The following is a 17,795-nucleotide window of genomic DNA, read 5'->3' as shown; positions in this document are numbered from 1 at the left end:
AATTGACCCCAAAAGGATTATACAATATAAATTCATGGCAAACAAATTGTTTTTTGGACTAAATATTAAGGTAGGGACCGAGTCCCGGGAATTCGAGTCCCGCCCGGGTAGCCGAGTACCCGGGCAGGAATTCCATGCCCGGATACCTGAAATTTAAAAAAAAAAAAAAATTAAAAAATTTTTGTCTTCTTTTTAAGTTTTTTTTTTCGGTTTTGTAGTGTCCCTGGACCTAGACCTAAATGCTAGGATCATTCATGGTTGACCTAAAAAAATAAAAATAAAAAAATTTCAAGATGTTTTGTATTTTTAATATGAAAATTGATACTTTGTATTCATGTCATACTCTATTTATGATTTCAAAATGCATTCAAATTCAAATTTTTTTTTTTTTTTTTTAAATTTACCCGCCGAAAAATAAACGGGTACCGGGAACAAAATTACCCGAAAATCCCTACCCTACTAAATATCAGGGAATTGATTTGAATAGGGACATAATTCTCTGCCACAAAACCATATTAATGATATAACCACATCCATGATATAGCATGGCAGCCTACATGAACAATGCACATGAAATAGTAAGTACATTGACAAATACACACACTTTCATATCAATAACATTTGATGTCTTGAAACAAGAGAGTAATAAAATGCACACAGCATGAAATCATATCATTCAATACATATTTCATATTAACCACTATGTCAAATACCATGGGCAATATGTTGCAATATTAATGTTGTTACAAATACACTGCACAAACAAAACAGTGTTTAGAAATCGAGGAAACACTGGCGTTTTAAAAAGTTAAATGTCTAGCATTTAAACACTTAAATGTTTAGGTGTTTTAAACATCTAAACACCAAATTATATGAAATATAAATCTTAGGATCTAAACATTAAAGTGATTAAATGCTAGATATTTAACTTTCTAAACATCAATCTGTCCTCAATTTCTAAACACTGTTTTTGTAGTGTATGTTACAATATTCAGTACTGGAACTGGAAGTTGTAAAAGCACAAGTCGAAATTTGACACAGCATTCGCAAACATTGTAATACTGTTAATACAAGGTTACTTATTTGTAATAGTTAAGAATTAACGGAATAAACATGTCAGTATCAAACATAAGCACATGCCCAAAATTTGGAAACAAAATTTTAAACTTCATGTTCTGTTAATACAATGCCAAGTATGTGAGTTAAAGAATTTTCACAACAACACAACACAGCTTTTGCTTAATTTAGTTTCACACCAGTTTTTGTTTCAAAGCAAGTTCATTTTGCATTAGCTTCAAACTGCAGCAAAACTACAGGCCATATCTTCGTTTTGATAGATACTTGTATCTGGACTATAATTATTATAATATTAATGGTAATAGATTTAAAATGTGGCAAAAGTTCTTAATAACCTACATGAATGCTGGCAGAGAAGAACAGCACTTGTGTACATATTGAGAGTGTAGACAGCATCGACAATGATTGCGCGATTACTTATATCCTAGTGTTGGTCAGCGATCGATTTTCGTTTATATTTGAAGGTACCAGGTTTTACCCACAAGATGGCCGAAAATGACGTTACATTGACAACCTCTATTCGCCGTAGAAGTGACGTAATAATCGGATTAACTATCAGACTTTCTTTGATATCAATGGTTCAATGCATAGGTACCGCATGAAGTGAACGTTGTAAAGTATTATTCAGATTTCCTTTTACAAATTATGCGTACTGCTCGCCGTCCAGCGTGTATTATTTTGCACATGGTCCAATGCACACGCTTGACGTCGCACACGTATACGCGATGGTTAATTTGTAAAAGGAAATCTAAATAATACTTTAGTGCAGGGCGATATATTCAAAATTGTATTAATCTATTGCTATGGTAGTTAATCCGATTAATTACATCACTTCTACAATGAATTGCACACCTCTCCACTGCAGCAGGACTTGGTGTTTCCAGTTTTTGCACACTTTGAATATTGCATACCTTCTATTCATTGCAGTTTACTCTAAACTAGCACCTTGAAATTGTGCAAGCTATTAAGCGGCCAACGAGCATCAACATATTTTTGGGCTATCTATTCGCTGTAGAAGTAGTGATGTAACAGGATTAATTAGCATAGCGATAGGTGAAGACATTTTTTTAATGTATTACCCTGCGCTACAACTATAGGCTGCACTCATCACAAGTCATGTATGTGTGTGCAAACAAAGATTTAATACAATGGCATTCGAAGACACTAATTGTACAGGTGCGAGTGAAATGTACATGGCCTCCGTATAATATGAAATTTCCATAGAATTATGATCCAGGTGTTTATGCCTTTATTCTTTGATAATCAATTCAATGGTGCGATGCAGAGTTACAGCATATGTCTAGTGCAGGGCAATACATTCAAAAATTGTTTTCACCCATTGCTATGGTAATTAATCACAACTTCTACAGCAAATTAGATCGTAAAGGTATCAGACAGCTAGTGCAGAGCTATCAAAATGGAGTAAACATCAGTAGATGTCAGAGTTGACCATCATGTCAAATACTGTAGAATTCTATCTATATAAGCATATATAATGCTTCTATTAAAATGAGGGTTCTTTGACGAAAGAGACAAAAGAAAGACATCCTCCACAAAAACATTACAATAGACTTGTCTTATATTTCAAATAATAAATACATGTTTGTACAGCCATCTATATCAATAATATAGTTGCTCAAACTTCAAATAATGTTTTTGTGGAGGGTGTCTACCTTTTGTCTCTTTCGTCAAAAAAACCCCCTCATTTAGAGGTAGGTATGCTTGTAGATGTAATTCTACAGTATACTTTTAATTTTTTTTTAAATCACTCAATATATCTTAGAAATAAAAGAACCTGACAAATCTGTTATCTTTGATTCGGATTTACTCACCCGCATCTTGCACAGACAAAACAGAACTTATGGTAGGTGTCACCTAATGCAGTAACCACCTCCCCTTCTAGATATTCTCCACAAGCCCGACATTTGGTACCAAACTGTTCTTGGTAGTCTACGGCACAGTAGTATTTACCATTCTTGGTGAAGAAACCGCCCTGAGCTAGACCTACAGCACATACTGTAAATACAAACACAGAGAAAGAAGAATTTGATGGTTAGAACTAAATGCAATAAATATCTAAAAATCGTACTAGGATGCTATTCATAGCATAGAGCAGAAACAAAACCATCAACAAGCAAACTTACAAGATGTTTTTGATGGAATGTGTTTTATGTGGAAGGTAGGGGCAAATTGAGAGTAAATAAACCTCTAAACCAATCCACCCAAGAACTGGCCAAGTTTCTTTCCCCCAATTGTGGCGTTCCACAAACAGCACACACAGTCATGCACATAGCCCTGGATCAGCCAAATGGTTTCTAAAATCTCAATGTTTACCATTGTTTAATGTTGGCTAGCTTTACCAGAGCAGCTCTTCTGGGGTGAACCAAACCTGCCTGGTTATCAAATTAATCAGTGAGAAGGTTACCTCTGAATTTGACAGGTGCTAAGTGATGCAATATAACATTAAAACATCAATTAGCACCTGTCAAATTCATTTTTGCAACATCCTCCCCTAGAAAGTTATCTTGCCCCCTTTCACCCTCTCTGAACAAGTCCTGGCTATGTCACTTACAGGAAGTAAACCATTTGCCAAGTACACACCCATGCAAATTGTTATGAAAACCCCTGAGTACCATAAGATGTATCAGCATTAACACAACATCTTGATAATAGTGGCCATATTTACAAGGAGAATTCTGTCAACAAAACACAATCACTGGCTAGGCTTTCAAAGTTTGGTATGCCAAATTGTCCTCTTGAATAGTACCCAGCATCACACATTATCAGGTTGCATAAAACAATCATCCAATTTGCTAAATACATTCCTCACACCTGCAATAACTTATCTCTCCTTGGAGCATTCTACATAGGTCAAATGTCAATGTCAAAGGTCATCGTTATAGCAATTAATAGCCTGTAAACTAATCCCAGTAGAAAAATAGTATTTACTTTGTAATAGATGTGGGATCTACCTCTTGTGAAGCCAAAAAATGTTAGAAATTTGATACATATTTTTTTTGATTTTCATAACAAATTGCTGCACAAATGAATGCAAGTTCAAAAACCTTTCTGCTGGATGAGCACATGTAGGTAAACACGTTCTATCGAAAACACACTCCATTGCAGTATTTCGCCAAGTACACTCTTCATTATGTTCAAGCAGGGAAGCACTTCTCTGGTTCAAGGCAATAATAAAGCTATCATTATCATCATAGCTAAGACTAAGTCTAATTCATTATAAAACACTTCAATATCCTTGAGGACAAAAGTAAAAATGTGTGTATTTTGTTTCATCATAATAGCCTTTTCCATTCTCATTTCGAGCACAATTAACAAACCGCAAAGTTTCAAATGTACAAACCAGATCCATAACTAGGATTTATTTGGGGGGGCAGATTTTGAAAAAGTAGACTTTTTTTACCAAAAAGGCATAAAAAACTCTTTTTTTCGACCGCTACGTTCACAAATGGAACTTTTGGGGCCTTTGGTGATGGGGGGGGGGGGTCTTCCCCCAGCCCCCCTGGTTACGGGCCTGGTACAAATATGCCTAGTAGCATGAGTGAGGATTTGAAATATTTTATTATTTAAAAAAAAAGTCTTTGAAACAGGCAACCTATTACTAGTGCTTTATTAATTTGTAATACAGAGCATTCAGGAAATGTCTTCAATACATCTATTGAATTTGACATTTTGAAAATGAGACAAATCCGGTGATACATCATTTCACATTTACACAACTATGATCCTCAATTATGTTACAGTGTATGGTACTGAAAGTACAATGCAAGGTACTCCTTGGGTTCTCCTCTCACACATTAACACTTGTAGAACTTAACTCAATGCATACTGACCTAGTATTTTGTGATTCTGGCATGTATACAATTTTATTGACCCAAATGGTTACATATTATATGTTTCTGGTGGTACAAAAATCTGAACTTTTTTTAAGGAAAGTTAGGGATGAAGCTATAGATCACGAAATGCCCCTTTAACCAGGGGGGAGGGAGAGAGGGGGAGAGGCCGGAGAGCGAGAGGGGAAGAATATCTTTCTCCCTATAGCCTCAGGTACATCATAGGTATTCAAGAAAAAACTTCCTGGTTACCTAGGAGGTAAACATAGTGAAGTACCACAAGATATATTTTCTTAGCATTATTTCCTCAATTCAAACACTACTCCTATACCAACGACATCATACACACATACGGGTACGGCATTGAGGAGTTTGATTGTGTACATAAATGTTTAGTCTCTCATCCTAGTGTTGCCTAGCCTAGAAAATGTCACAATAATAATCCATAGTGCTCAATAAACACAAATATCAATTACGAAGCAGGAAACTAATATGCCAACATCTCATAACGGGGTTCAATATGACGCGTAATCAAACGAAAAGAGCTGTTTGTCGCTATGATTGATTCTGAGATACAACCAACAGAATGTTTCATTTTCGTATGTATTTCATTGTTTTCATTAATGTGTAAATAATGAATAACTCATGATCCTAAGGTCTTATATTAATAGGATGTTCAGGATATTGTAACATATAAAATGAGTAAGAGCATAAAATGTTAAAATACATATTAGCTTTTTTTTTGCCAAGGACTCTCTTTGCTTGGTCTTTGCACATATGCATGCTGAATATGGCACTGTAAAGCACAATATTTTGCGGTATTAATTTTTCGGTGATTTGGAGCAGTTTTGCGTATTTTTATATTTGTGATTACAAATACTCACACATTAAAGGACAAAGATTTATAGTGAAATCTATAAACACACATTATATACATCTATAGTCACATATTAGGGTTAGGGTTAACCTAACCCTAACCCTAAACATTAGGGTTAGGGTTAACCCTAACCCTAAGCCTGCACTGGTAAACTATATTATTATCGTAGGCTTTTCAATCCACGGTTCTGATATTAACTGCGAATGAAAATGAAAACCTTACAAAAACTTCAGACTATTAGTACACAGTAATACAATTCATTTATTTGGTAGGGCGTGGACTACATTATAGTACATATTCCAGACAATGTTGATTTAATCAATTGGTTCCAATGAAACCAATCAAAACCAGTCCGAGGTACACAGAAACATATCGCTCATTCTACAAAATCCGGTGCCACTCCACTATAAAAATTGAAAAAATAAAAGTTGTTCAAAAAGACCTGCTTTCTACTTTCAGATGTAAAAAATTGCCAACACCACTTGCATATTTTTCTTTCAGGAAGTCATGATGTTTTGTAACACTAAAACTCAATAGCCGTGTTCAGACGGTGGCTTACCATCGATGATTACTAATCATTGATGGTAACTTTTAATCCCCTAATCAACGACGAGCGTCCACATGACGGCTAACCTTCGACAATTGCAATATTTATCAACAAGCCAACATCTTGCTCGTTGTTAAAAAACCGGAAGTGGACCGTATACCACGGGAAAAAAATCGAATGAAGTATTGATCTTCCAAGATGTTGAATCAATTTCGTTGGCATGGTTGGTGGAAATTCATAGGCCTAATCATAAAGAAAATGTCAGAAAAATATTTATAATGAATATACATAATTTATTCCATGCTAAATATTTAACGTGATTTATTTAGCCATGAAATAAACAAATAAAAAATAATAAAAACAAGCGCCGGATGAATCCACCAGTGCAGCTAAAAATAAATCGGCTCCAATTAAAGACTCGCGGTGGCTTCATTATTTTTAATAGTGAAAAAGATTTTAAAAAAGAAATAAAGATTCCATGTTGTTGATGTTGTTACTAGCTCATTAAAAAAAATATTACTTGAAATTAAACTGTGAAAGATCATATTCTTGAGTTTTTAATTTTTATTTCTTGCTTGCGCAACAATATACTGAATCCTTAGGTCGAACTGCCGGGAGTTCCCCTTTTGGCGTAATGTGACACGAGAAACGAATCACGATACCAAAAAACCATCATAATTTTATTCTAATCTTCTGTCTTCTTTTTCAAGTTTGCTACTTCATTTTAAGCCAAAAATTAAGAAAATACTATAATATGCCTACTTAAAATGCAATGATTTGGAGTCGATCCAGACCTTTCGTCGGGCGCCGGCAAATTTTCTTGAAGTTTCGAATCTTTAGACCTGTGATCCGGCTGCTTGAGCCCGGACTTTGCTATGGAAACTCCGTCTTTCGCTGCTATTTGACGGCACGGCGAACAGTTACCAATAGGAAAACATGGTATTAAATGCAAGAAGATCAAGAAACATGCTATGTATAGACACCATCAGGTCATTTGAGGTCACGCTTAACTACGACTTCGAAGATAAGCTTGTCCACACGGGCACTATCATCGACTACTGCTTGTAGTTTAGGTCTAAACCATAAGATTTCTTATGGTTAGTAACTTGAAGTTTACTCGTTGATTACTAAACCACGATTGCGTCCACACGGTCATTAACTACAAGCTAATCATCGAAGTTTATAACTACAAGCTAATCAACGACTAATCATCGACCGTCTGAACGTGCCTAATGTAATGTGAGCTTAACGTTACTGAGTACAAAATGGGCTGGTTTACTCAATCCAAGGTCATAAAAAGCAAACTAAAGATCACTTGAGTGAAATGTAAAACAGATTTCACCATTTCATAGGAAGTTTTGAAGATGCGTAAATGAGTGTGTAACGTAGCTCACAGTAACGTAGTTCACTGGTTTTTAATGTGATTTGTGGTTAATTCTAATATAAATGGGGTTCGACCACTGGTAGCTTTCACATTTTATTAGGAAGTACATGTGATACAAGTGCTGTGCATACTATAGAATCCTGGTAACGTAGCTCACCAATCTTAACATGGTCGGTCGAAATTTCAATGTTTACAACATTTCTATGCCAAAAATGCTACATCATCACAATTTTTACTGTGATTTTTAAACGCCTGTGAGTGTTTCCTTTCAAAAACCGCAAATTACATTGATACCTCTGTTTTACTTCTTTCCAATAACGTGTGTTAAAAAGGGGTATAGCTCACAGCGTTTTGGTGGAAAGTGCAATTTATTTTAGAATTACACAAAGACGTTTTAATCACTAAAAAATAATGTTGATAAACAATATGATGGTGCATTATCTAATTAAAAAACAACAAATATGTAAAGAAATCGCATTTATTCAAAGAAAATATTCAGGGTTAGATGTGACACTTGAGCAGTGGAAACGCATTTTTAGCGATTTTTGAGCCTTTGCAAGGGTTAATCAGGCTGAAGAAAGCATTTAAAGTATGGAAAACTATATATGTTCATGTAGATCTCGTTGAGTTCTACCAGAAAAACAACATATTTGATGCCCTAAAATACTCGACAAAGTGTTTGTGGACCAAAGAATGGAAAAAAGGCTATTGGCACAGGATTTTGTAGAATGAGCGATACGGCAGTAGCAAAAACTGCAGAATTGATGGTAGGGCTACTGGGCCAAATGGTAAGTTTAATTCATCAAACAAACAAAATTGAAGATAAAGGCATCATTGCCCGGGGAGGGGTACTCAGTACAAATGACCATACGGGACGTGCACGCAAACATGGGTAGCATTTTCAGCCTTCTGGTATATCAATGACCCCTTTTTCAAAGCCTATTTTGGTATATGAATGGGTCCTTTTTCAAAATTTTCTCAATTTTTTCGGAAAACAGCCCAATTTTTCCTTAATCTAGCCAAAATTTTCCCAAAATTTTGGGAAAATTTATAAAAACTAAGACAATTTTGGGTAAATTCGGCCGAAAATTTTGACTTTGGGTATATCAATGGGTCCAAATTTCTTCAAAAATTGGTATATTTATGGGTCTACTTCCAAAATCTCAGCGGCACATCCCTACCAAAACCAAACTTGAGTACCCCCCCCCCCGGATCATTGACACACCATATGACCCAGAAATGCTACCCACATTTGCAACACATCCCTGTATGGTCATTTGTACTGAGTATCCACCCCCCGACTTTGCAGTTCTTAAAAGAACTACAAACTTCATTCTCTCATTCTCAATTAACACACAGTCACCTAACATTAAACAGCATACATACGACCCGATAATAATGAGTTTAGTGAGCAATTAATAAACTATAATTAATCAACTAATCAGCTATAAACATCTTAACATGTTTGCATTCATCAGGTGTATTTGTTTTCAAGTATATGTAAGTATGCATGGTATGCAGGCCCTGCTAAATCCAGTTCCTTCTGTTCCTTCTGCAAGTTTTTCATCATCATGCTTATTTTCCTAATTAAGGGTAGACGAGTTATTGTTGGTCGAAGCAGCCAAGAAATTGATTTTCACTATCAAAATCAATATATTATTGAAAAATAATACTTTGAAGTTTTGCAAAAGTTCATTCGACAAATCATATACTTTGAAAACTTGCTCAATTTATTGTTGTTAATGAGTTATATATGTTTTACAAAAGTGTTGTTGTTTCAGCCCTCTTTACAACATAACTCAAGAACCGCAGGACCTACAAAAGTATATCTGTGATATTTGAATTCTTCTACACACTCGCTATAAATTGATCAATGCAATTTTTGCCAAAGCTCACTGCCATTCGCAAGAGCCTGTGGACTACCAAATCACAACAGTTTAAAATAGTTCCTAACCTTAAGGGATGGGGTATGAACGTTTGGACAGTATTTATTGTGGGACATTAGAGCACATCAGACATATCGAATTGCATTCTGAATACGAAGAATGTCCTTCTGATATCAAATAATTTTGATATTTTGAAATTGGCAATGTAATACACATTTTATGGCAAATGATAAAAAATTGATATTTTTGATATTTAACAGTACTCAAAGTAAACTGTATAAATCTGATGATTTATACTTAAAGTGTATGTAGGTGGGATGAAAAGCCGACGATCAATTGAAAATTTTGACCTTTCGTATTGAAGATATGGATTTTTTTTTTTTTTTTTCCAACAAAAAAATAGGTCTTTTGGGAAAAACCATATCTTCAATATGAAAGCTCAAAATGTTCAATTGATCGTCGGCTTTACCTCCCAGCTACAGACACTTTAAGAATATATCATTAGATTTATTTATTCACTTCGAGGACTGTTATATATCAAAAATGTGAACAATATCAAATTTTAATAATTTGTCATAAAATTTGTATTATATCAAAAATGAAAATTATTTGATATCAGAAAGACATTCTTCGATTCAGAATGCAATTCGATATGTCTGATGTGCTCTCATGTCCCACAAAAAAATACTGTCGAAATGCTCATTCCAGATCCCTTAAATCATTGGCATGTTCTATTTTTTTGCAGTATGCTATTATTTAGAATATATTTTTATTGACCCTCTCTTAATAACCTCAACCCCCCCGATTAGGCCTAAATAAAATTGTTTGATTGGTGTAAACCAACCGGCCCTAAAAGTAGGCCAGACCCTGACTTTTTATCTTCTTTTTTCTTGCAAAAAAAATAAATAAATAAATTGAAAAAAAAAATAAATAAATAAATAAATTGAAAAAAAAGAAGAAAAAAAACCTCCAAAGCCTTTATCAGATGAAATTTACAGCTTAAAAAGTAACAAAAAAATCCTGACCTACTTACCATATTTTTTATGTTCACCAATCAAACAATTTTTTTAGACCTATTTTTGATGCCAATCAAACAATTTTTAGGCCTTAATTGGAGGCTAACTGTGGGAAGCATTGCACAAATTTTTATTTGTTTTAAAAGAATTCAGTATGATTTTTGACCACCATTATGCACATTATATTTTACAGATTTTGACACCTTTTTTGAAAGCTTTGTCCCATCCTAATCACTAAAAAACAATACAACAAAAAACAAAATTCTGTTCTGCTACAGCCACTTGCCTTAAGGGTAGACGAGGTGTTGTTGGTTTTCATTCTCTAAATCAATAAATTATTGACAAATAACAGCTTGATGTTTTGCAAAAGTTCATTCTACAAATTATATCATTTGAAAACTTGCTTAATTTATTGTTGTTAATGAGTTATGTACATTTTACAAAAGTGTTGTTGTTTCAGCCTTCTTTACAACATAACTCAAGAACCACAGGACCTACAAAATTATTTCTGTGATATTTGAATTCTTCTACACGCTCATAAAGGAAATGAGCAATGCAATTTTGCCAAAGCTCATTACCATTCGCAAGATGTTGTGAACTACCAAATCGCAACACTTTAAAATAGTGTATTACCTTAAATGTGACAGAATAATTCTTTCTCAAATTCCATCAAATAAGAGCCAGGGCTGTCTGCAGGATTTGAAAACTGACAAGGCAATTAGGACACCATTTTATTTCTCTTTTCCTTGCTTTCCAATGGATTTCATACAAAATGTCAAGGCAAACTGCCTGAATGTAGTTTTTGTTTTATTCTCTAAACCCTGCATCGTCTCATATCAGCGCTTCACATTATTGTCAGAGCTGGATTTACCTATAGCTGGGCATGACAACATGATTGGCCCCCCTGGCTCTTTGAATGTTACACCCCCACAATTATAACCTAATTTTTTCCAAGCCATTCCGCTGACCTGTTTTGTACCCACACGTAAAATTCTAGGGGGTGAAAGATATGGACATAGCTCAAAAAAATTTGCTCCCTCTTCCTCTTCTTTAAAAAAAAAAAAAACCGGCCCTGATGATAAATTGTAAGCTTCTGTTTTCCTTTCCGTGAATTTATATACTGACGTTTACATGGATGAGACCGCATATTCTATTCCTAACCCCCCAAAATAAGTGGGTTGTCTGCTACCCCGGTTCTAAGATTACAAGGTGCAATGCATAGCAGTAATTTCCGCATCGGATATCATGAAAAGTTAAAATTGAAGTCAGCTCCTTACCAGATGATTGCGCTATTCCAGTTAACATCCACACACCCTATGGAAAATACAACCTTAATCTCCCACACAGGGAGTGTGAATATCATATGGGTTTACCTGAATGGGTGACTCCATCTAAAATCTACACTCCTTGTGTTGAAGCTTAAGGTCATGTATTCCATAGGGGTGTATGGATTTCAACTGGAATAGCCCATTTTGGAGCAGACAACGCTGAATTGGTGACTCCATTTGAAATTCACACTCCCTATGAGGAAGATTAAGGTCATGTCTTCCATAGGGGTGTAAGAATTTCAACTGGAATAGCCCATTCCGGCATCGCTGATACCACCTGTCCCACTTAATTCTACTCCTTAAGTTCCTCCAATACTTAACCAGATCTAACACATGATGTCTTGTATTATTCTATATTTAGCCTGACTGATTTTCATCATCTAGTATGAATGGAACTTGTATTTTTCTTGTTAAATTGAAGTCTTTTTTGCTTAAGGGATGACATCAAGAATCCTACTGTTCATCTGTCAAAGTTTTATGTGAAACCGTGATCAGTTCATGCCATTTGAAATTAACTCTGGTTTTATTTTGAACAAATATGACAAAATACTTTCTTGTAAATGTCAAATTGGGAAACTACTTCAGTATTTTTCACACAACGGTTGCTGTGATTCTGACATTGTCAAAATTATTAATTGAAAAATGTTAAATTTCCGCATTTATATTTAGTATTCAGTAGTGGACCCCATGCCCCCAGTCAAAACACTTGTCCCCCTCAATGTACCCTCAGTAAAAAAATTTGTTACAGAAATTTTAGACAAAATTCACTGATTTATGCCCCCCCCCCCTCAAATTCACTTTGTTCTCCCCATACCCGTGTGGACTCAGGTTACATTATACCACAAAATTACAGACATTTCTAACAGAGCACCTATACTGCTAAATCTTCTAAATTAGGTCTATCTATGTTGACTCACTCACTCTGTTCAACCTCTCCACACTGTTTACTAGCATCCAACCATCCTCCTCCTTCTGCCCACATCATCTTTTAAGCAATTTGGTAACCATCCTTCCTTTGGTAGCCTCTTCCCAATCTTACACCATACTAAGTGAAAACCATCCAGGCCCCACCAGTCTTATTTATTTATGCCTACAGGTATGCGGCAATAGCTGGTATGTTATTTAATAGTATGGACCAAGAGAACAAATATAGACAGACAATAAACATAAATTCATTAGAATGGCTCTATTGTTTAATTGTTTTTAAAAGCCAGGCAAATGTACTATAACAAGCAAGCAGTGTTCAAAATAAACTTAAATCTTCTAGGGTCCAAAGGGTATTAAATATACTGGCCCTCAAAGGGCCAAACTCAAATTGTGGTGTAGCCAGGGCACTTTCAGAGGGAGGCAAAGGCGGGCAAAGCAACTTTCAAGAGGGCATCATTTAACTGCTTTGTAAGACTTATCATTTAACTGCTTTGTAAGATTCATCATTTAACTGCTTTGTAAGACTTATCATTTGATTGCTTTGTATGACTTCAGATGCATAAATCAGCATCACATAATGTGGTAAATTGATGTTGAAATCAGCATTGAGTCTACTGATATCAATCGTATTGATAGGCCCACAGCGATTTTAAAGGGTTTTTTGCCCATAGTCCATCTTATTCAGTGCTGCTTTGTGGAAATGAAGCGTGGACAATCACCCCTATCAAACTTGCAGAGGGGGTGGATGGCTGTTATACCCACATACTAAAGAACTGTGCACATTGAAAGGAACATATGACAAATGCAGACCTAATATGATCTTCCAAAAATAAGGGGAAAGAAGAATCCAGTTTGCTGGCCATTGTGGCCATTGAGAAGCCTGCATCAACAATGGTTCAATGGATACCCAAGCACAGGAGATGGAAACCTGGAAGACCTGCTCTGACCTACATTGACATTCTGAAAGATGACAATGGACTGGAGGCAGCAGACTTCATAACAGCAATGGAGGACAGAAAGTTGTGGAAACCCATCACAGTTGCAGTTTGAGGTCACCACTCATAAGCAAGTAAGCAAAAAAAACTAGCAAGAAGCAGATTTATAGTAGCAAATTTACATGGTTTAACTCACTGACAGAAATTTCTTTTGAAAATCTACCACACAACAATATCATTTACAAGAATTTCTATACCGTTCAGTAAATAATAGATTTGTTTACAAGTTACAACTTAACTTACCATACATTATTTACAGCTGGTATATTCCTTCATGTATCAATAATAATCCAAAGTCACACAAGTCACAAACAAACAAGCACATGTTTACAAGAGCAACATCTATGCAAGCTTTATAATAGCAAGCTGAGATGCTAACAAGCTCTGCATACTTTGGAGACCACTCAAAATATGAACTACATTCTACCAGGGGTTTCCCACAACACCCAAACTATGTTTTGGTTGGTTTTATTACTATGCATTTAAACCTGGGGGAGCTCCTACCTATAAACTCAAGGGCTCCTACTACTTTGTGCATTGGTTGGGTACTATGCATATGGGAGAGATTCTCTCCCGGATTCTCTCAGGAGATCCCATTCATTTACAAAATGTTACATGTTAATCAAAAGATACCTGTGACTTATGCCGGGAACTTATGTTTGTTTTTTCTGAATTTTTAACATTCTGAAAAGTTTTGAATAGTTTCTTTACACTTCTTAACTGTTTTTAAAACACAAATAAAGTGATGCAGTAGAGAAATATCCCACTATTCACATCTACTTAGGCTTTTCTAAAAGCTAATTGGGCCTATTATTTGGCATGTTTTCGCTATGTTTTATTTGATTATGACTGACTGACCCTCTCTTCCACAGAGTGAAAGGACAAACAAACTATGGTTGGCCTGATGATAATCCTTTAGGTAACTTTGTAACACCTTAACTACAATCCTCTGCTAAAACAAAGAAATTCTGCAAACATGATTCAAACACTATTAAAGTAAAACAGTAGATAGATGTGCATTGCTTTGTCTCCCGATACATACATTCTCCCATAAGACCCATATCTGCACTGTGTTGCAACCCCCTGTTACACTGGTCTAATTTAATTTGATTTGATTTCCCTCAGCCCTATGATTTCATACTCAACATATTTTCACCGCATTCTTGTGGTCAACTCATTTACCTCTGATGAAATTAATACAATAACGCTGATTTCACCCCATGATATTAGTTTTGATGTTTAAACTCCACAAACTATTCATCACAGAATTCTGATGATAAACTTTTGAGTAAAAACATTGAAATATTTTAAAAGCGAAAAATCAAACACATTTTGTTTTCTATGTAAATACCAAACATAGTTTCTGTACAGCATCAGGTATACCTCCCTAGGCTCATCACAGCTGGATGACTATTATCCTGGTTAGCCCATGACATTGACTGACCTCAAAAAGATGACATTTCTGAGTAATGCCCAAGAGTTTACAATATGTTACCATGGTAATGCATACATGGCAACCAAAAACATTGTATAAAGCATGACCATAGCAACCAAGATCAACATAATTTGACTTTGCAAGAAGATCTAATTAAAGCTAATTAAATTACTTATACCATGCGAGCAGGAGACACTTTTATGGTTTTTACACCGATGAGTTTTGCAGCTCTCAAAAGTGTGCAAATAAAAAAATGAAAAAACCCTACATGTACCTGTAACATTTCACTTTTTACTTTTTATTTATTTATTTATTGGATCTAATTCATTACTCAAACTATATATCATCAGTTTTGACGATTTATGGTCAAACATTTTCAAAAGTTCATTTGTTATGCCCAGTTATTACCAAATCATTTAAAGTATTTCGAGCTGGGTGGGGGGGGGGGGGGAATTTGCCCTTCCTCCCTAGCTCAAAATACAGGGACAACATTGACCAACAGCAGCAATGTGTATCTTCCTTTAATTAATTTGGTTTTAGGCCTAATTGTTCTAATTTTGACCCATTTATTGAAAATTGCTTCACACATATTTGTCATTTTAGTAGTGACTCAGCAGGAACGATTTGGAAATTTTACCACCTTGGCTCCGTGGCTCCAGTACTCCCCTAGATTTAAGTGTCACATTTAGAAAATGCAATAGATTCATAGTGTACTTCCTTCAATTAAATGTTGCATGTCATTTTCATCTTACAGGGCTTTTAAGTAGAAAATACACTTCATCAATCTCATTTCCAACCACATTCAATTTTAAGTTCCATCAGCATATCCCTATCGCATGCTCACACTTGTCGTGCAAGCTTATAGTGACCCATGTAAGAACAGCATTCAGCTGAACACACATGAGGCACATCCACACGGAAGGACAGTTTTCGAGCAAAATTTTTGGGAAATTCACCGTGTGAATTGTCTCGAGAATTCTGATCCGTAACTTCTCTCCCCAAATGTATCGCCAAGACATTGTGATATTCCCAAGCAAATGCCAAGTGATCCTCAAGTGCTAATATCTTGATTTTCTCCTGAACTAAAACAAGATTTAACTTGGGAATGAAACTATACTCTGATCAGCTCGTAATAGGCTGGACTCATAACATCATAGATTGATACAAACGGCTGGGCACAGCATCTATGCGAACAGCATATTGTGCGACTGACGTACGCCTTTGTGAAGTTGGTACTTTACTGACTCACACAGTAACAAAAACCAAATAATTCTCACCTATTACGAGCTGATCACATAGTATAGAGAGGTCATAGTCAGCTTCCGGTTGTAATTCCAAAGCTATCATCATCAGGCATTGTGAGACTCAACCAGGCCTGTACGCAGGGGGGTGCGTCGCACCCCCCAAAATTTTTTTGCCAAAGTGTACAAAAAGTCCCAAAATTTCAGAATCAGATTTTTTACGGGTTTTTCGTCAAAAAATGTAAAAATTTTGGAAAGAAAGTCCACTTTTCACAAAATCGACCCCCTCTTGGGGACAACAGTTCGAAACTGACTTAAGAATCACAATTCTCGAGTGCACCGATCATTAAGGATTCTGTGATCATCTGAACACAGCTATGATGACATTTGATGGGCAGGATGATGTTGATCAATACAACATAAGATGAAATCTCAGAATGTGATGAAACATTTACTGAATCTCACTTTGACAGATGAGTGACAGCACTTAAATATGAGTACTTGGGGAGAGATTCATTAAATACATCCCAAGATATATCTTAGGATATATACTGTATCAACCTGCCTATACTAAGCGCAGACCCATAGCCAAAATGTATTTAGGAAGGGGGATGTGGGGAGTTAAAAAGTGGAACATTTGCTATTGGGAGGGAAAGAAGAAACAAAAAAGGAGAGAAGATGAACAAAGAAGTTAATTGGTACCCCTGGGATTTGAACCTTGGACTACTCACATGCCAAACACAAGATCAACGACCAGTAGCCACAGGGGTTTCGCTGGCCCAGCCAGCGATTCCGTGGGTATATGTGACTTGAGCTGATTGCGTCATGGCATCATGTGGGATGCATGCATGCGCAGTGGTTTTCCTAGTGAGATTTATTCCAGTGTTTTTAGGGTTAAACTAAAATATTGAAATTAAAAACAAGGTATCAAAAAGAAAGGTAGCAGTTTTACGGTAAATTAATATGTGATGAAATATGAAGTAAAATGTTGTGTTTGTAAATCATAAATTGTTTTTTTGTTCTAGATACTTTAAGTCAAAAGGTCATCTTGTCTGTCATGATGTCTGTTATAAAAGAGATCCCATATGTCATCATATGGATAAGCTATACTTCACATGTAATTAAACTGCTGGACCATCGAGGTGGTCACCTTTTGGCCTTTACAGCAGCAAAGTTCTCACCTTTGCATGGTTGCCATGCATGCAATATTTTTCTAGCTCTTAATCACTGC

The 17,795-nt window shown here is 35.7% G+C and overlaps 1 protein-coding gene across 10 annotated transcripts in view; it reads right to left on the bottom strand.

Moving 5' to 3' along the window:
- Positions 1-17,795, bottom strand: part of LOC140147895 (actin-binding LIM protein 2-like) — a 428,263-nt gene that overhangs the window by 66,774 nt on the left and 343,694 nt on the right. For 9 of the 10 annotated variants that reach the window (XM_072169674.1, XM_072169676.1, XM_072169673.1 and 6 more), the window contains one exon: positions 2,910-3,093. In XM_072169674.1, coding sequence (XP_072025775.1) covers positions 2,910-3,093 — 184 coding nt within the window. Of the gene's footprint in view, positions 1-2,909; positions 3,094-14,131; positions 14,276-17,795 lie in introns of those variants that run through there. The other variant, XM_072169683.1, reaches the window with a different exon arrangement.

This window comes from Amphiura filiformis, chromosome 3 (genome assembly GCF_039555335.1).
Source record: "Amphiura filiformis chromosome 3, Afil_fr2py, whole genome shotgun sequence".
Classification (NCBI taxonomy): domain Eukaryota; kingdom Metazoa; phylum Echinodermata; class Ophiuroidea; order Amphilepidida; family Amphiuridae; genus Amphiura; species Amphiura filiformis.
Note: the sequence above shows the minus strand (reverse complement) of the source record. Positions and strands in the feature narration are given on the sequence as shown.